At 37.0% G+C, this 20,297-nt stretch overlaps 2 protein-coding genes across 2 annotated transcripts in view; one reads left to right on the top strand and one right to left on the bottom strand.

The window, feature by feature from the left end:
* The window catches only part of tbl1x (transducin beta like 1 X-linked), a 34,962-nt gene extending 32,133 nt beyond the window's left edge, over window positions 1-2,829 (top strand). The window contains exons 13-15 of the mRNA XM_038293418.1: window positions 307-472; window positions 578-679; window positions 928-2,829. Of these exons, the coding sequence (XP_038149346.1) occupies window positions 307-472; window positions 578-679; window positions 928-954 (295 nt within the window). The 3' untranslated portion in view covers window positions 955-2,829. The remainder of the gene's footprint in view (window positions 1-306; window positions 473-577; window positions 680-927) is intronic.
* Window positions 2,830-6,611: 3,782 nt separating this feature from the next.
* On the bottom strand, window positions 6,612-18,429 carry gpr143 (G protein-coupled receptor 143). The gene is made up of 9 exons (XM_038293438.1): window positions 18,030-18,429; window positions 14,125-14,234; window positions 13,293-13,387; window positions 12,997-13,089; window positions 9,596-9,705; window positions 9,388-9,496; window positions 8,413-8,530; window positions 8,067-8,322; window positions 6,612-6,972 (listed from the first exon to the last, which is right to left on the bottom strand). The coding sequence occupies exons 1-9, from the start codon at window positions 18,283-18,285 to the stop codon at window positions 6,875-6,877; spliced, it is 1,245 nt and encodes a 414-aa protein (XP_038149366.1). The 5' UTR covers window positions 18,286-18,429; the 3' UTR covers window positions 6,612-6,874.
* Window positions 18,430-20,297: the final 1,868 nt, after the last annotated feature.

Genomic DNA, 20,297 nt, shown 5'->3' with positions numbered 1-20,297 from the left:
GCTACTTCTTAATACAAGTAATTTGCTTTGGCAGTGTTTTAATCATTACATACTCTATTCTTTGTCTGTAGTAGAAGGTTTTTACTTCTACTTGTCTGTATATATTGAAGAAGAAAAGACTTTTTGTCACCTCCAGTTTCGGTCAGCCTTTCGGTTTAAAGGTGTCATATAATAGATTTTAACATTGTGTGAAATAGCTTAAAGCTGAGAGTTACGCGTATGTAAGGTAAAAATAAAGGTGTCATCAATGGAACAATGATGCTTTTTTAAATACTTTTATCCTTTTCATTCCCCCTCCAAACATAGTGCATCGTTTGACTCGACAGTGCGACTATGGGATGTTGAGCGAGGGGCTTGTATACACACCCTGACCAAGCACCAGGAGCCTGTCTACAGCGTGGCCTTCAGCCCCGATGGCAAACACCTGGCCAGCGGCTCCTTCGATAAATGCGTCCACATTTGGAACACCACGGTAAGAGTCAAAGTGCTGAAGCCGCAGCTGAAAAAGTTTTTTTAAAGTTTATGATAGGAAACCTTGGGACTCATTAGTATTTTATTCTTGATGCTACCGTTTCAGACTGGAGCCCTGGTCCACAGCTACAGGGGGACTGGGGGCATTTTTGAGGTCTGCTGGAACAGCACAGGAGATAAAGTTGGAGCCAGTGCATCGGATGGCTCGGTAAGCCACACTTATTGCTGCCTCTTTTTTAGTTAATGGTGTATTACAGTAGATGTCTGCATGTGATGGACCTGGATAGTTCAGATTTTTAATTAAAATACTGAAAAACATTTTTTTTTATATTCTAATTATTTTATGCACCCCATCAGGATTTGGCTAGGTCTTTGCATATTAAATACACTTTGAACACTTAAAGGGGGATATTTTACTAAATTTGTTTTTATTGTTCCAATCTCTTCCAATTTTAGGTTTGTGTTCTTGATCTCCGGAAATAGCCCTTCCAAAAGGATGAAAAATCCTGGAAAACGCAGAAATTTGCCTTCTTCAGACATCAGCAAACACACTCTCCTCGCTTGAGAAGGGCTGTAAAGGTGGACTGAAACGAACCCCTCACAGGACCTTAATCAGATGACAGCAGCAGCAACACCAACTAAATTCATTGCACCTTAATTTTTGTTGATGTTTGTTTTTATGGAGAGCCTGAGAGAGGATGGAAACTGACTCGGAAAGCCTTGAAAGTGGATCTGACTCCCCCCTGGGTTCATCCATGTATCAAAAGGTTTCTAACCAGAACATGCTGGGGTCCCCACAGGCTGCAGATCCTGCTGTTATTAAGGTGCAAGGGTGGAAACAAAGATGAGTCAAGAATTACAGAAAGAAGGGAAAACGGTTGTTTGAGCTGGAAGAAGCAAAATGTAAAGTGAAGGCGTTGGGCTTTTAATTCCTCTTAAGGAAATATAATTTGATGTCCAAATGATGGAACAGGCAGGAAGATGAGAGTAACCAATTATCACAGCAAGCTGACGGGGTGCCTAACGTTTCCACAGTACTTGTTGCTTGAATGACGTTATCAGCAGATGGACTTTAGAGAGTCAGATTGAATGTGCCGCTACGAGGTAGATCCTAGTTCATAAAAAAAACAAAAAAAAAACACAGGTCAACAAGAAGAAAACTTGCCAAGTAATCATCCGAATACCCTAAAACGGCCTGTTCTCTTAAAATAAACAGATTTTCGTTTTGTAAAAAAAAAAAAAATGATGTGAAAATTGTGGTTTACAAAGAGAATCTTTCTCCCTTTTTGGATGTAAATTTCAAGAATGTAAAGATGTGTAAATCAGATGAAAACACAGACTTATATACTGTGTATATATGTTTATATACAGTTCACTTTATCGCTATCTACAGGGGCTCTTTATTGGCGAGAGCCGTCGTCTTCACTCTCAGTTTGTGACTAAGTGCATGTGTTATCGGCCTCTTTTATGACAGTCTTTATAAACACGCTCAGCTATATACAACGTCGTTTTCTTTTTTAATAAGGTGAAAAATGATACGGTGAGATGTAATAACCATCCCACTATGTCCTCCTCTGTTGGCTTGTCATCCAAAATAAGGAAGGGAACAGCCATCGCTCTCCTTCTTGGTTTGCTGATTCAGCTGATCTGACAGCTTATTGCCAATAAATCCAACCTTTTAAGAGAATGAACCCGACTCATGGGAGTTCTGCTGGCTTTGTTAGCGTCGCCATGTTTCCTCTGTGGCACTTTAAGCTGAATCTAGCTACATTATTTTAACCAGAGGGTGGAGTTCTGCAAAAAAATAAAAAATCCTGCTGGAAGCAAAACAGCCTTTGTTTTAAATTTTATTTTCCACCTGGTTAAGTTTGGTAATGGTTTTGAAACTCCTGTGATGTGGATGGCAAATCAGTACTGCAATATATTCCACTTCTTTTTGCCTTCTTGTTTTTGATCTTTCACATTGATGGCATTTTCTGCAACAGCGACATGAAGTGCACTTTTTGTGATGGTGGATTCAGAGGGCGTTCGGCTTTGGTTGAAAGTGCTCTGTTTTTTTTTTCTATAATTCTTTTGTCTTTAATGATTCGATTGTAAAACATATTGCAAAGCTTTCTTTTTTTTTTCTTCTTTTTTCGTTTCATTTTCTGAGAGCCATTATTGTCTGTGTCAGACTGAGAATTGGGCTGTGTCTGGGGGGTGGGGAGTGAACATTGGCATGCCAAGAAGCCCAAAACATGAGGTGACAGCTATTTTCTCTCTTGTACCTTGATCAAGGGTGCTGTCACCTGTTTCCAAGACAAAACTTTGAAGTCATTCATTGTTTCAAATAAATTACTATATTTTGATATTTGAAAATGTGTCTGTGTTCTGATTTTTTTTCTTTTGCATGTTATAAAACACATATATGTCACTATTGGTGCTTTATCTAGAAGAATTTAAATTGTTTTCATTAGATTAGACATGTAGAGATAGATGGATGGAAAAAGTCCTTTTCTGAATGTCTGTATAGAGCAGTCATTAGTGTATGAATTAAATTTTATTTTAAAAATTCAGAAATATTTAATATAATTCACCATTGGTTCATAATGTAAATATTGATTTTTACTAGGTGAAATCGCTTTAAGTAAATCTTTTTTACTCATTTGTATTCAAAAGAATCCTTTTAATTTCAATGTGACATTAGCTTTAGTCACAAAAAAAAGTCATAGATCAACAGTTTTGGTCCTCTTAGTGTAAAGGCCAATAGGTTTCCTACAAGAAGGAGACATTGGAGACATTAGATTTTAGTTTTATACAGGTGCTGGTCATAAAATTAGAATATCATGAAAAAGTAGATTGATTTCAGTAATTCCATTTAAAAAGTGAAACTTGTATATTATATTCATACATTACATACAAACTCATATATTTCAGATGTTTATTTTGTTTAATTTTGATGATTACAAATGACAACAAATGAAAATCTCAAATTCATCATATCAGAAAATTAGAATATTGTGAAAAGGTTCAAAATTGATGGCCCCTGGTGCCACACTCTAATCAGCTAATTAACTCAAACCACCTGCAAAAGCCTTTAAATGGTCTTTCAGTCTAGTTCTATAGGCTACACAATCATGGGGAAGACTGCTGACTTGACAGTTGTCCAAAAGACGACCATCGACACCTTGCACAAGGAGGGCAAGACACAAAAGGTCATCGCTAAAGAGGCTGGCTGTTCACAGAGCTCAGTGTCCAAGCACATTAATAGAGAGGCGAAGGGAAGGAAAAGATGTGGTCGAAAAAAGTGTACAAGCAAGAGAGATAACCGCACCCTGGAGAGGATTGTGAAACAAAACCCATTCAAAAATGTGGGGGAGATTCACAAAGAGTGGACTGCAGCTGGAGTGAGTGCTTCAAGAACCACCACACACAGACGTATGAAAGACATGGGTTTCTGCTGTCGCATTCCTTGTGTCAAGCCACTCTTGAACCACAGACAGCGTCAGAAGCGTCTAAAGAGAAACAGGACTGGACTGCTGGTGAGTGGTCCAAAGTCATGTTCTCTGATGAAAGTAAATTTTGCATTTCCTTTGGAAATCAAGGTCCCAGAGTCTGGAGGAAAAGAAGAGAGGCACTTCATCCACGTTGCTTGAAGTCCAGTGTAAAGTTTCCACAGTCAGTGATGGTTTGGGGTGCCATGTCATCTGCTGGTGTTGGTCCATTGTGTTTTCTGAGGTCCAGGGTCAACGCAGCCACATACCAGGAAGTTTTAGAGCACTTCATGCTTCCTGCAGCTGACCAACTTTTTGGAGATGCAGATTTCATTTTCCAACAGGACTTGGCACCTGCACACAGTGCCAAAGCTACCAGTACCTGGTTGAAGGACCATGGTATCCCTGTTCTTAATTGGCCAGCAAACTCTCCTGACCTTAACCCCATAGAAAATCTATGGGGTATTGTGAAGAAGAAGATGCAATACACCAGACCCAACAATTCAGAAGAGCTAAAAGCCACTATTAGAGCAACCTGGGCTATCATAACACCTGAGCAGTGCCACAGACTGATCGACTCCAATCCACGCCGCATTGCTGCAGTAATACAGGCCAAAGGAGGCCCAACTAAATACTGAGTGCTGTACATGCTCATACTTTTCATGTTCATACTTTTCAGTTGGCCAACATTTCTATAAATCCTTTGTTTTTATTGGTCTTCAGTAATATTCTAATTTTCTGATATGATGAATTTGAGATTTTCATTTGTTGTCATTTGTAATCATCAAAATTAAACAAAATAAACATCTGAAATATATGAGTTTGTATGTAATGTATGAATATAATATACAAGTTTCACTTTTTAAATGGAATTACTGAAATCAATCTACTTTTTCATGATATTCTAATTTTATGACCAGCACCTGTACTTGGGCTGCCATAAACAAAGTGTGGCAAGGACTTTTAATCTTTTAGAACGGGTCTGCAACCTTTCATATCCAAAGAGCCGTTTTGCACAGAGTCCGACCAAGTTTTTTTTTGGCTCATATAGGAAATTAGTTGCCATCTTAAACAATCAACAAAAATAAAAATATTAAACAATTTCCAAGCTAATTAAAAGAAAAATGTCTGTCTTGTTCTTTTATTCTCCATTTTTCTGTCTTATAAAAAACACTAGCACTTTTAATACTGGTATTTATTATAGTACATCATTTAGCTCTTTATATACATTTTAGCCTCTATTAGGAGCTGCTGGGTCCAAAAGAGCCACAGGTCGCTGACCCCTGGTTTAGAAGAACATGGGTGCAGAAATCAGGCTCCTGGGTTGATAAGCTTGGTACTCCCTAAACCAGGGGTCTTCAACGTTTTCCAGGCCAAGGACCCTCAAACTGATGGTGAGATGGAGCAGGGACCCCCTTATTTTATATTTATCCATGAAATAGTGTTAGATCAAACTGGTCCTATAGTCCCTCTATTACAGATGGAGTCATGTAACGAAAGTAATTTTGCTCTGGGATTATTAAAGTATTTCTGATTCTGATTCCACGTTGATGGGACAGGTGTTGTGAATAAACGGTGCCCAGCTTGAAAGAGCTACTGTGTGTCGCTGAATGTGTGCATTGATGACTGAAAGACATCTTCTGACTCCATTTATCTGTTTACTACAGTTTGTTGAATTCATGTTAATGTATATTTAAAGACATTTCAATTAGTGGAAAAAATTGCAGAGGCGATATAAAAAAAAGTCTAATTAACCAAAGCTTTCATGACCCCCATGCAGTACCTCCTTGGACCCCCTAGGGGTCGCGGACCCTCTGTTGAAGACCTCTGCCCTAAACAGTTCAGTGGGCTATCACAGGGATCTATGGAAGCATGAACATCAAAACTTGTCATTTAAACTGGGGGGACCTCCACACATCCCAACACCTGTACCGGAAATGAAAACCAGCCTGCTTCTGATTGATCTCCAAGCTGGCTAACACCAGATAATATCTCCGGTAATCGAGTCATCCTGAGAGATGGCCGGAGAGTCATAGATCTCTGTAGTTCTGGTTTAGTTTGTCTCATTCTCCCCTTATGTGTCTATCTTAAACAAGCTGTTCCAACTCAGAACTTCCTGTAAGGCTGACATTTATAACATTTATTCCTTTATCAAAGAAATTCCCCCATTTCTGCAGTACTTTGTAAATAAGTACAGATTTCATTTTTGTTTGCATGTTTTACTTAAACGTAAGAAGATCTTTAGCAGATTATCAACATATTTCTTGATTACATTATTAGAATGTGTAATTAATTCTTTATTTGAAAAAAAAAAAAACTTTGTTTCCTGAGAAATATGCAGGAATCTTAATAGTTATGTGATAGAGATTGCTCATTGAAAAGATCACCAAATAATCCCTCAGATTAATGTAGAAACATTGAGACTGATTTAGACATGTATACACAAACTAAATATTCAGCTCTGCTACAAAATTCTGTTGTAAAACCAAAGATATTTAATGCGACATCAGATAGATCTGTGCTAAAATACCTTAATAGATAGTTTGAGATAAAAACACCTTGGTAAAAAAAAAAACACTAAGAGAAATTGTAGTGTATTATTAGCTTATGGATGGCATCAACATTACAAGATCAGGGCACTAAATTGAAAGAATTTTCCAGTGGAAACATAAATGTCAGTTTATAAATAGATTTTAAAAACTAAACTTGTTTTGCAAGCTTTTTAGCTATGAGAGGAAAAATCACAGGAGCTGTTCAGTAAAAACTGAACTATAATCCAGAAGATTTAGCACGTTCAGATGACGGTAGAGGTCTTATAAAAGAGAATAGGACTTATTGTCACCATCATAACACTTTAGATAATCAAGATCTAACTATTAAAAACCAGTAGGATGTAAAAGGGGAGAGAGTTGGAGTGTTGATGAGGCCAGCTAGTGTCGCACAGAGTTCTCCAAGGACTCTCCGTCAGCATCTACGTCCCCATGTAGCTCGCTGGAAATGTGGATTTCAACTGTACTAGACTCTGAACCTAGCAAGACAAAACAGGGGTACATTACTTGTTGTTGCTGCACACAGAATGTTTAACTGAATTTGTTACATATTACTAATAGGTTATGAGAATGTTAAATTGACATAAAATGTAGTTATTATAGAAAAAAGTCACTTTAGATTCACAAATTCGTTTTGACTTTTCTGCAATCAATGAAAGAAAAATAAATTTTGTGAATAAATGAGAACCAAAAGTCCTTCAGAAGAATAACTTTATTTTAAAATCTTTGTCAGAGGCACCAAAAACTACACACAGAGCACACAGAATTGAAGTGTTGAAATAAAAATATTTTTTTTGGCAGTAAATGCACACTTCCATACACTATAGTGTAAGTTCACAAGGTACATTTAGCTATAACTGATGTGGTCTAATACAACAAATATGCCCAAGAGTTGTAGATACATTCAATCTAATCTTGGAGAAAAAAAAAATGTAAAAAGATATGCTTTTAAGCCTTCATACCGTTTTGGCATGAACAGTACTCAGATCCATATAAAATCCTTTTTATATCTTGTTTTTTTTACATCAGTTAAAATCCTGATATGGGAGCAGCTTTGTTATATTAGACCGCATTAGTTACAGATATGGGATATTTTTTTTCTCTTAATGTGCAATCCTTCTCATAGCTCTTAGCTAATCATCTGATTATCTGTAAATAATGATGCCTAAAAACCCTGAATGGAAAATCACAAAGGAGGCGATAACATTACACAATAAAGAAACATGTCTTTTAGATTTTGATTTCCATACAAATACTCTGGTAATGTTTCTTCCACTTCAGATCATTATTTACAGACAATCCATAAATCTCCATGAGTTGCTGCAGCTGCATATTCAATCAAAATAAAAAAGAAGATGTTACACAACAGGAGCTGACACCAACACAGATGTAAAAAAAACAAAGTTTAAAATGAATTTAAGTTGTTTTTTTGTTTTTCCTCAAATCAAATTGCTTAAGTTATTTTTTAACAAATGTTTTTGTTAAAGCAAACAGACTTCATGAACATCTATTCATGAACATCACCAGCCCTGATATACTGGTGAGCTGCTTGCTCCACTGGCAAACCAGTTACCTTCAGAGAGGACGCTGATGGCATCAGAGTGCTGCTGTCCGTTTCCCACTGTGTTCTTCTGGACTTCCTGAACGTGACTCTGGTAAAGCAGAGTCGATCCGAATACTGGATTTTGTCCAGGTGTGTTAGGCACGGAGGTAGAGCCCGAGTCCCATGCCAGCTCTCTGTTCTGCTGTGGGTTAAGGTCCACGTCCAGCCCTGTCCAGCCATGAAAGGCCAGAGTGTTAAGGAATGCCGTCATCGGGTTCAGAATGCCCTGAAAGAGTCAGATGCATCATGAATAGAAGCATTTTTCAGGTTTCAAAAAAGATGATCTATCTGCTTCTATCATTTCTGTTAAACCAACCATGATAAACCATGTAGTGAGTGCTGCATTTCTGATATCTCTAAGGCTGCTGTCGCTGATGTCCGGCTGCATCTCTAGGTAGAAGAGGAGGCACTCATTGATGATATTTGGAGCCCAGCTAAGATAAAAAAAAAAAAAAAAACAGTCTTACAAAGCAGCAGCATTAAAGCAATCAGTACAAATGAACGAACAATGATTAAAGAACATTTTTAATTAATCATGAAATGACTCTCCTTATATTTTTAATGCTGAACAAACAACACTATTTACCATCCAAAAAGAACATTAAATAAAAGAGGTAAAACTGCTAAGTTTGTCTCAGAAGTCAGAACACAGACCTGGGCAAGAGCTTTTAGTCACAATTAGGCTAATAAACAGATGACACCCAGGCTGATAGTATGTTTAGTCCCTGTATATACATTGAAACCCTAAACTTTAAAAAGTAGGACTGTACAGTGCAACTTGTGCTATTAGTTTAATATGATGCAGACTGTCAAAAGGAACAAATAAACAACTGAGTCCTTTTATTTGAACTATTTTTAGCAGACACTGCAAATCCTTTAAAAACTGAGGATCGCTTCGCTGACTTTCCAAATTAGATTTCAGAAGGCATTTCTAACAAGAGATTTTAGAGATCTTTGTCATCTCCTGTTACAAAATGATATAACTTGACTGAGGAGAGAACTAGCTGCCAAGGAAAATACTTCAAGATAAGTTCAACTTGTTTGGGGATAAAATAAAATGACATCACTAAAGTAAAAGTAAAAATTAATGTGCAGTAAAACTAGACCTACAAGTTTACTATTTTAAAAAACATAAGTAAATATATAAGGGGGGATTTGTTGTAATCTGATGCTATAAAAGAATAATATAAAGAATAATCTGAGTTAAGTTGAACAAATATAAGACTTCGAAATACTTTCCTTAAAACATATGGAAGTGAAGATGAGTGTAGCTGTTGGGTGGATAACTTACCAAACAAAGAAAACAAGCATTATTTTAAAGAAGCGAATTTTGATGTCGTTAGCCAGCCTTCTCTCATTTTCTGTATAAATTCCTTGTCGTCCTTTTAATAAAGATGTCACTGTGGAAAGGTAAGAAGTTTACTTTTAATTTCTTCTTGGACAGATATATGTGATGCACTTTAATTTTTCAGAGGCTGCAATTATAGAAATGAACTGACCTGCGGAGACAGTCCGGCTAAAGAACACAGGGTTGGCTACGAGGACGAGGAGCATAGGGGCGTAGGTGGTGATGTAGTGTGGAATAGCATGCTGGAGGCCTTGTTCACAGCTGGGAAGAGAGAAAGATGATCAATAATACTCAGCTTTCAGAACTTGCATTCCATCTGACATATTTTTAGCTGATATTTGCCTCCGAAATAATAAACATCTTAATATTGTTAAAAGTAAAACAGAAAAAGAAAATAAACTGGGAAAAAAAACAAAATAAAGAATAAGTGCATTTGAAGGAGAAGTAAAAAAAAAAAAAAAAAAGATGTCAAATGGAAAACAAATGCAATGGGCTGTGGAAACATTAAGGATATGGATCTACCGGTAACTGGAGGCTATTTTAATATAAAAGCACCTTCAGCTACTTTCAAAAGGGTCATGATAACAATGCAGCAAATAGACAGAGGAAGCTGACTCCAAAGTTATGGTTTAACTGACTGGAAAGATTGATGCCTTCGAGTTATAATGTGAGCTGAGGGACAACCTCTGGCCTGAGAGGGAAATTAATTTAACACTAGGTCTGTTATATATCTGAGGGATTATATATGTAAGCCTCTAAAAGTAGAATTCCTAAACTTAACTAGACTGGACTAGAGTGAGCCCAAACAGGAGAATTGATTTGTCAAAACAGGGAAAAGGGCCATCACTGTTATAAACTTGAGTTAAAACCAACATAAAGGTCAAATAATCATCTCAGGTTTCCCTCAGAAACCAGCGATCCGACCCCATTTATTTTCGTAAATGATGAGAACATTTCCTGAGATGCGTAAAGATTTTTTTTTATGTGCTGTTATTGGGGGAAATAATCAAGGTATCCTCAACACCACAACACTTATGTTTTAATCAAGCCCCTTTAAGATTTAGATTAATAAAATAAAATAAAAATATGTTAAATAAAGAATCCATTCAAGAAAAATCCTGAGTGCCAAGTAGAAAGCAACTGAACTTCCTTTCCTTTCTTGGATATGTTACACCTCTAATTCAAATGTTTCTTCACAAGTCTTTGATGAATGATATTCTACCAAAGTTTATATTTGTAAAACAATATATTCAACTATTAACCTCTTACACCCTAAGGGGGTATAAATAAATTTCTGCCTGACAAAAACACACAAAAGTAAATCACTTATAGCCTCACAGCTATTAGATTTAAGAAGAAACTTTTGGTACCTCTAAAGGTAAGATGTCATAGAATGGTTTTCTGGTGTCAGCACCATTGTAGCTTTGACCCTGCCTGAAACATTAGGGACAAAATACAAAATATTTTGCATTTTTTGAACCTCGCCAAAATTTTCTTCGAAATAAACATTGTAAAACACTACCAAAATATTATTTATAGCACAAAAAATTAGTACAGACTTTTAAATCTAAACGTTGTGTAAAAATATACAAAATTTGGACTCAATCAGATGAATCATATTTATTTTAGAATGGTATTAGTGAGAAATTTCTTAGGCGGAGGGGCCATTTTGGCACATTTATCCAAAAATGTCACCAAACTGTGCCAAATGTGTTTTTTACATCAATACTGGGGGTTTGTTAAAATACGAGGTCACGTAGCAGCTGGACCCACCGGTGGGTCCGTAGGGTTCTAGGGGGTAACACCCATTCCAGGTAGGCAATACAAAGTTCTACTGGATTCACTTTGTATTAGTATTTTTCCTGCTTCACAAAGGTAGGCAGCAGCTTGACAAAGCTACGATGGCAATTATTTTGCATCCAAGTAGTATGCAGTTCTTCATATGTTTCGGTATCGGGGCCAGAAAATGGCATCAGTGCAACGCTAATTATTATATTAATAATTTTTTTTTTCTGGCCATTTTTTCACTTTTTATCGGGAAATTGCACACTAAAGGCTAATTTATACTAAGAAACCAGGTCGTATGTGCATGAGATACAGTGAATGCAAATGTGCCCCCGCCCCTTCCGCAGACACTTTGGTGCGCCTCTCCAAAATTGTAGGTGACCGCAGACAGTGCCGCAGACAGGAGGCCTCTGATTGGTCAAACCTACATCCGCTCTATACTATGCATATTTCCTGTTTGGTACCTTACTGGCTTATTTTGTTTTTATGACCGCCATTGCGGAAAACAACTTGTGAAGTTGAACCAGCTAGAAGAGCGAGGTGCACGAGAACGCTGGGACCCTTTTTCCACCTGGATCCCCGGTCTTTTTCTCCCTCATGTCCCTCCATTTTTCGCACAAACTTTCTTCCATTTCTTCACCGCCTCGGTCGTATCTAGACCCACAGCTCGTGATTGTCCCTTTTGCATTGTGGCGTGAAATAACATAGCACAGACTGCGACACGCTGCTGCGGGGAGTGTAAGCAGCCCTTTAGGCTGAGGAGCACAGCAATCCGGCAGGAGGCTCTGAGTAAGGCCGGTGTTCTTCATACCCAAATGAGTTGGCTGAGGTTGGCCTCCCTTCGAGAGTAATCCAAGCATGTCCCACAGGAGAGAGGCAAAGGGAACAGCCTTGCCACAGTTGGCATTGGAACACCTTCCGCTTCCATGGGGATTGTGATGTGGTAGATATATCTGGCCTTGTGACCAAGTCAAAGAGGATGGGGAGGAGTAAGTGTACTTAAACCTAACTGCCAATTTGATTTGGGCAGACATCACAAAAGTGTCACAACCTGCAGCTGATTCAATTTGTTCTGGTGTATATTTTGACAATTTATTTGCTGTTATGTTCCAAGGTTGTGCACTCTTGAGTTATTTTCCGCTGCTTATTATCGTTAGCTGTTGTATTTAGGTAATTCTTGTGCTCTTTGCACTTTCAGATTTTTGCTGTTTGATAGTTTCATGAGCTTCAAGTTTCTACTTATCTTCCATTACTGCTCTCTATACTCTGCCCAGCTGTTTGTTATTTATTCTTATTAAAATGATAAGTAGGAAACATATAGTCTATCCAGTTATCTCTGTCTCCCTCTGCTTTTGATTTATTTGTTTGCCTTACGGTTCCAGCTCCAGCCCTATTATGCTTAATATTTGTGTTTCCTTCACTCCTCTGTCTTCATATTCACCTGCTTCTGGGTCAAAATATGAACAAATTATGAAAAAGTAATATGAAAGCTGCAGACATGATATCAGGCATCATCAACAGCGACCTATCATTTTTTTTTCTCACTACAGATGCATAAACCAAATCTTCCCTGCCTGCTAACATCAAAATGTCCTTTAATGTAAAGCGATTCAGATGGAAAAAGATTTTTTTTTAAAACAGTTAGAAAATGATAATATTCAGGTTTTATTTTTTATCGCTATTTATTCAACCGTTCTCATGGCTTTCAGATTTAAAACTGAACAGATTTGCTTGATTAATCTTTGGGAAAACGGAAACACATCTTACTCTGAGATGGATGGATAGTAGAGCATGGCCACTCCTTCAACACACAGCAGCACAGCCAGACCCCACGTAATCATGTGGTAGAGGACAATGGTGCTGGGGGGGGAGAAGAAAGTCATGAGACTTGAACTCACAGCACATGCTGCAGAGCTTTTTTTCTTGTGGATTTTTTCTTTTTTATGTCTTACAGGAAACAAACATCCTGCTCTGACAGAAGGAATATGAACAGCTATTGTGGAAGAATCAAACTGCTCACACTAACAGTGTGTACAAGGTAACATTAATAAAAAAAAAAAAACCTGATCCCCGCAGAAGTTTTCACCACCAGGAAGACGTCCACAGCATAACAAAAAGTCCACCAAAATGAGGCACTGAAAAACAACTGGATCCACATCTGCAAAACATTAAAATGACAAATTGTCGGCAAAAATTGTGGCTTTTTAAACTTTTACATTCAAAAATCCCCTTTATTTGGTGACAACCAAGCATAGAGCAGTTCCTGCTGTCAAAGGATGCCAGTGTATTGAAATATTTTTTTCAATTCTGGTTTCAAAATCGTCAAAGCTGGCATTTCTCTCTGTGACCTCCATCCCTCCCACACATGCACACTAGTTGCTAACTGATTTTTGTATTGCTTACAAAAGAGACATATTGTTTTTTAAAATAAAGAATATCATCACTTTGAATGTAATAGTCTGCAGCAGACATGACTGAGCTAACACTGCAAGCATCATGTCTGTCATCTACTTACAACAGTAACGGTTTAAAATCAAAGCAGCATGGCAGAGCAGTTAAATGAGCTCTATTCTCTACTTTTGTGTTCTATTTTTTTGTGTAAATACACAGTGGCGTTTAAGGTCATCATACCATAAGAATCTCATGGCAGCTGGAAACAGTTCAAAGCTACAAACTGAGACAAATGATGTTGACCTCAGCTGATTCTTTAATGCTAATCAGAACATGTGACCTTCCAAGGCATTCTAATTTTACCGAAGCGTGTATGTGTTTATAAAAATAAAATACCATTAGTTATAAACTAACATGCATGTACCCAAGACGTGATGTGTGGCTAGAGTGTAACCAAATCACTAAACCACATGAAGATCTGCTGAGCAGCATCCTTATACTTACTGCGCTGCCAACACAGAAGGTCTCTGGCAACACGTCCGTGTTGTTAGTCACTGAGATGCCTTCGATGATGCTCGGCAGGCCCAGCCACACAGAAGATCTGACAATGATCCCTGCAACAGAGAGATTTGCATGATCTTGAATCATTAAGTGCAGTAAGAGAGGAGGAAACACAAAAACAGGCAGAGCATGTGGAATTTACCTGGATTTAATTAGCATGTTAACATGTGTTTACTTCTCTAAGCTGCTATGGTTTAGCACTTGCATTAATTACTGTCAGTCAGGGAGTCCTTTTAATGGCAGCTTTACATCATGGAAATATGACCTTCCAGCGGGTGGTTTTTATTGGGGTGTTTCCATTTTCTTCAAGAAAGTGGAAAAAATAAGGAGACCTGCTGGAACCTTCACGCAATGCGGTCTGCTTGGAGTTCCGCAGCGGTGAATGGATCTCACCGGGCGTGGAAACATGACTTCACCTGCTTATCTTCTCAGTGGGAACGGTGATGAATGAACAGTTCAACAGTCAGAGCTGCACTTCCTCAGCATGTTGAGCAGCAGCTTGGATTCAAAACATGTGGGTAGGAAAAGTGCCAGAGAAAGATCTTCCTGGTCTTATTAATTTAAAGTAAAAATAGCAAATATAAAATAATTGAATTTTAAATGGAAATTTATAACACTATCTGTTAAGTTGTATAAAAAAACAGCAGTTTTTCATATAGCTAAAACTGCACAATATATTAATTAGCACAATAAATATGTGTAATAAAGCGAAATTAGTGCAAAAAACAGCATCACTTTCACAGATAAAAAAAAAAGAAATAAAAATAAACCAGAGATTTAATGAGAAGGCATCATGAAAACAGTGGACTTGACTCTGTATGCTCAATTGCAACTAACAAAATGTGCTTCAAACTTGGAAATGGAATGATCATTTTGTTATTGCCTACATGCAGGCTTCAATTTGATTCCAGAATAAGACTTAATTAAAAAGAACAAAAAGGCAGAAAAGGGAAATATGATTGCTATTGGGGCTGGGAAATGAATGGCATTTGCAATAAAATCACAATTTAGAAAAATGCAATTTTCAAATCGCGGAGGCCCTCAATTTTAGTCACAATACATTTTAGAGGAGTAAGACATTAAATTTTTCCCTTTGGTGGTGGTGATACGATTAAAGTGGATATGCTGTCACACAGAAGGGAACAGAGAGTTGCAGCTAGCACCTACATCTAAGCATTATAGTAGAAATAAAACCTTTTTTATACAAATGTTACATCAAAGTCCTGTGGCACTGGATTCTGGACAAGCAGGATTTCAAGGTCATGGAAACCCTGGAGTCAAACATCGACATGGTTATGCTTAGTGCAGAGGAAAAACGCAAAAAATAAAATAAAATCGCAATTCTGATTTTTGGTGAAATCCTTCAGCTCTAATTGCTATACAAAAATCTCATGAATGTTGCACTAAACCATTAGACTGAGAATTATTCTTTTTTTTCTGAATGTGTGTTTTTGAAAAAAAAAAAAAAGGAGTATTTTCAGTTTTAAAAACAGTTATTTATGTCTTATACAAAACTACCACGGTGCATGTTTGTGCAGGTAATAAATATAGAAACAGGCTTAATTTGTAGGTTTCATTAATGATTACTAAGCAAAATATATATAAGAGCTTTTTATTCTAAATCAATAAGATCATATCCAGGTGTATGGAGAATAAACTTATAATGTGTGGCCCACTCCTGACTTAATGCTGCACACTTCCAGTCTGCTGGCTGAAAAAACTCTACACTTTCAAAATTGTCTTGCACTGAAATATATCTGGTCATGGAAACAAGGGCAGTAATGAAATAGAAGCTGAAGTAGTACCACTATCACTCATTCTAAGGTAAAGCTGTGGCAGGCTAGTTAGCTAAGCAGAGCTAATTAACTTGTTATACTTTTATTCCTCTACAAAGAGCGCAATGGGATCCCATCTTTAATATTTGAGACAACTAATACTTTTCTATTTTTTGGTTATGTCTTTATAACAAAACAACACATTGAATTTATTGAATTTCCCATTTGGGATTTATAAAGTATTTTTAAATGTTTTGAAATCAATTGAAATACTCCTTATGTAATAATATGATTATTTCTTATTTAAAAATTGTTACAAGCATCTATAAAATGAAAAGAAACTACTTTACAATAGGCTATATTGGCTGTAAATAAAACAAACACATTTTAGGATTCAGAAAAAGATTTGTTGAACTGATTGTAATGCATAAACTTGCAAATCCTGCATTGCAAAAAGGCGTCTTCCATGATCATCAAGTGTCATATACAGCTTATTTACTCATTCCTTAGATTGCCCTCTTTATCATCCATTTAATGGAATCACCTATCTATTTTATCAACACTTCAAATGGGATTTTAGATAAACAGCTTTGTGTTAAGCAGCACAGTTTTATCATTTTGTTTTTATTTGATTTAATAACCGGTTTCTGCTGAGTTTGCAATTCGCATCTCCTCTGCTTCTCTGCAGGAGCTCTCTGTAAATCTGACCTAATGGAAATCTAACAATGTTTATATATATATGACGGAAATAGGAAAGCCTCGTTTTACTGCTTTTCCTGCTTTCCACAACAGGTACCAATAACGCCCAACGAGCAGCAGGTGGGTTTGGCTGCCTGTTAAAGAAATTATTAACAGACGTATATAAACTGCTATAAATACATGAAACGTACAGCTTCACAGTGTTTTACGAACAAATGGATGGAGATTTCATTTTTCATTACCAAAATATTTTTGTATAGGGATCAGAGATTCAGTTTCAGAGCTAGAGTGTTTTATGTATAGAAAAGTAAAAAAAAAAAAAAAAAAAAATGTTATAGTCAATCAGTTTCAAATTTACTCTAAGAATTATGAAAAATAAGATAAAACTTAAGACATGTAAAAGAATTTGATACAGACAGACAGACAGACAGACAGACAGACAGACAGACAGATAGACAGATAGATAGATAGATAGATAGATAGATAGATAGATAGATAGATAGATAGATAGATAGATAGATAGATAGATAGATAGATAGATAGATAGATAGATAGATAGATAGATAGATAGATAGGTCGGTCATGCACTTTTGAGATGTACCGACAGAACCGCACCACATACATTTAACAACTAAGAATTTTTTATGTAGGCCTATATACTGCATCTTTTCTTTCTTTCTTTCTTTCTTTCTTTCTTTCTTTCTTTCTTTCTTTCTTTCTTTCTTTCTTTCTTTCTTTCTTTCTTTCTTTCTTTCTTTCTTTCTTTCTTCCTTTCTTGCTTTCTTTCTTTCTTTCTTTCTTTCTAAATTAAATTTCCCCTTTTCTTAATATTACATTCCCCACAGCATGGAACAATCTTCAGAAACACTGGAAGTTGAAGGATGTGATTCCAATCGGACATTTTAAACGATTGCTCAAATGAGATCTGTGGTTTATAACTGTTTTATGAATTCCAATTATAGATAGATGTAATTGTAAACTGTAATGTAATTTGTAATGTAATCTTTTGCTGCTGTCTTGGCCAGGATTCCCTTGAAAAAGAGATTGTTAATCTCAATGGGACTTTTCCTGGTTAAATAAAGGAATAGAAATAAAACAAATAAAAATAAAAAAAGCAAATATCTCACTAGCCTATATGCAAATGAATAAAGAAATAAATATGTATATTTTTTTTATTGATTGATATATATTTTATTACATGACAATACGAGAAACTGAAGCTTTTAAAATATTCTCTTTTCGCGGAGCAAAAAAGGGTTAAAATAAACTATTCCTGTGCGTAATTAAAACCATAGCCAAGCAGAGAGAGAATAAAAAAAACACAGCTGAAAAAAACTAGGTCATCTGCCTCTTGTTTGTTTGTTTCGTTTTTACCTGTGCATCCCAGTATGTCACAGACACTGATGATGAGCAATATTCTGGAGGAGGAGGCGGGCCTGGGCAGAGGATACTGTCCCAGTCTCCTGTATCCTTTACGCTTTGGCAGCACCTGGAGAACAGCGAATATGAGGCTGAGTCCAGCGCTGGCCAGAGTCAGAGCCCCGAACAGGAGCGGCTGGAGGGAGACGGCCAGCTCCGTGGCAGCGTCCCGGTTCGGGCAGCAGAAGGTCTCCAGCCGCGGGGAGGCCATCAGGGCGATTCACAGGAGAAGGAAGAAGAAAGGGAAAGAGAAAGAAAGAAGGAAATGACTGAGTCCATGAGGCGGCTCTCCCTTACAAATCACGGGGTTGAATCATCATGTGCTTCTGTTTAATCCCCAAAGTTGTTTCATTCTGCAGCACAATGTGAGGCACCGACAGAGGGCTGGATTCTGAAAGAAAGAATAAAAAAAAAAATCAACTTGCAGAAGCAAAACTAAAGTTTTCATTTCATCCTCTGTGTGAGGATTCAGAATGTCATTCAGACTATGGGCAATAATCCGAAGGCAGAATAATCAGCTATTATATCTACCTCATATGTAAAAATAACATATATACAATGGCAAACAACATTTCTTTTTATTTAACTCCTCTGACCACCATTTCTGTCCCTCATGAAGAGAGCAACCCCCATTATGATGCTGCCACCACCATGCTTCACCAGCCATATGCAATAGTTTCCAATCACATACGATTTGAAAGTATATGAAAACTTAACTTAAAAGCATTTAGTTTCACGTCTTTCACGTCCAGATTTTATTTAGCTTTTTTCTCCATCCCTGTTTTTATGCTGTAGTATGAGTAGTTTGTGCCATACTTGTTCCATCTATTGGTGATGACTTGAACATTTCTTCTTGTGTTGTTTGTTTTTCCTAACGACCCTCAGAGAATAAATTATCTGCTCCAATTTTGTCCCCCCTTTTTTTATCCAGTCATCCTCCTTTTCCACTCCCAGACATTTTCATTCTCTTTCAATATCCCGCTCTTTATTTAGCTGGTGTTTTGAAAGAGGTTTAGTAGTAAAACTGTAAAACATCTGTTTCAAGCAGAAGCAATTATTTCAAAAAATCGAAAAAGTATGCGTTGAACATTTATGCTTAAAACCATAAGAAACAACTGGGTAAACACATGATCAGAGGGATGCACCATAGGCCAGGAGGTGCATGCAGGATGCATGCAGGGGATCTGCGGTCATGTGCATATGTCATATGCATAAAGAACAATCTGCTAGTATGCTGCACATGTGCACATGCAGGTCTGTAGCCTGACATAATTCCAGCTGCTAAACTGAATATGTATTAGTCATTCTGCAATATTTCTATGGACTTTCTAAAGTTTTTTTTTTTTTCCAAATGTCCTTTTTGATTTTGCATGAACTTGGACAAGTTGAGAACAAATAATTGTTTAAAATATTAATACGTAGCTATAGCAGATAAATGGCAAGGCATAGAAAAAAAAACATCCAGTCCTATACACAGGACTACTGGAGAACTACTGTTTGTCTCTATATTCTTGCAAAGTGTTAGATGTGCTATATTTTGGAGATTGTGTGCTTCAAAGTGTTTCATCAATAACTTCATTTATGGTTGTAAGTAAAATACAGTCAAAGCAGTCATTCATGTTGTATGTAATACTCACAAAGTCCACAAGAAGTAAAGAAGTTATGACTCCTTCCTATTGTTTGATTAATAATAAGAGTCTGAACAACAGCTGCACCCTCCCTGCAAAGGTCAGATCAGCCCTGCATGTATGCATCAGACATCACCACCCTCGCCTGATCCAGAAGTAAGCCGTTAGATCCGCTTGCTTGGCAGGAGATCTGAAACCAAGCTTTAAAGATGTAATAAAGAGAGCATTTATACACTTACAATCATATTCTAATCCAATTTCTCCCCTGACACAGCAGAAAGATAATTGTGTGGCTGGCTTGCAGATCTGAAGATCTGCTCTCTCTGGCTGCCCTCTGCTGGCCTGCATACACTGAAATAAGATCTGATGAAACCCAGGGTTCAGAACACTGGGGAACGACTGTGACAATATTTCATTCACTATAACAGATAAAAGAGTCTGCAGTCTGCTTAAACCAAGGCATTTCTTTAATTTACAGCATAGAAAAAAATTAATATAGATAGATAGATAGATAGATAGATAGATAGATAGATAGATAGATAGATAGATAGATAGATAGATAGATAGATACACTATATTGCCAAAAGTATTTGCT

This window comes from Cyprinodon tularosa, unplaced genomic scaffold (assembly GCF_016077235.1).
Source record: "Cyprinodon tularosa strain WSP-4 unplaced genomic scaffold, ASM1607723v1 ctg326, whole genome shotgun sequence".
Lineage (NCBI taxonomy): Eukaryota > Metazoa > Chordata > Actinopteri > Cyprinodontiformes > Cyprinodontidae > Cyprinodon > Cyprinodon tularosa.
Note: the sequence above shows the minus strand (reverse complement) of the source record. Positions and strands in the feature narration are given on the sequence as shown.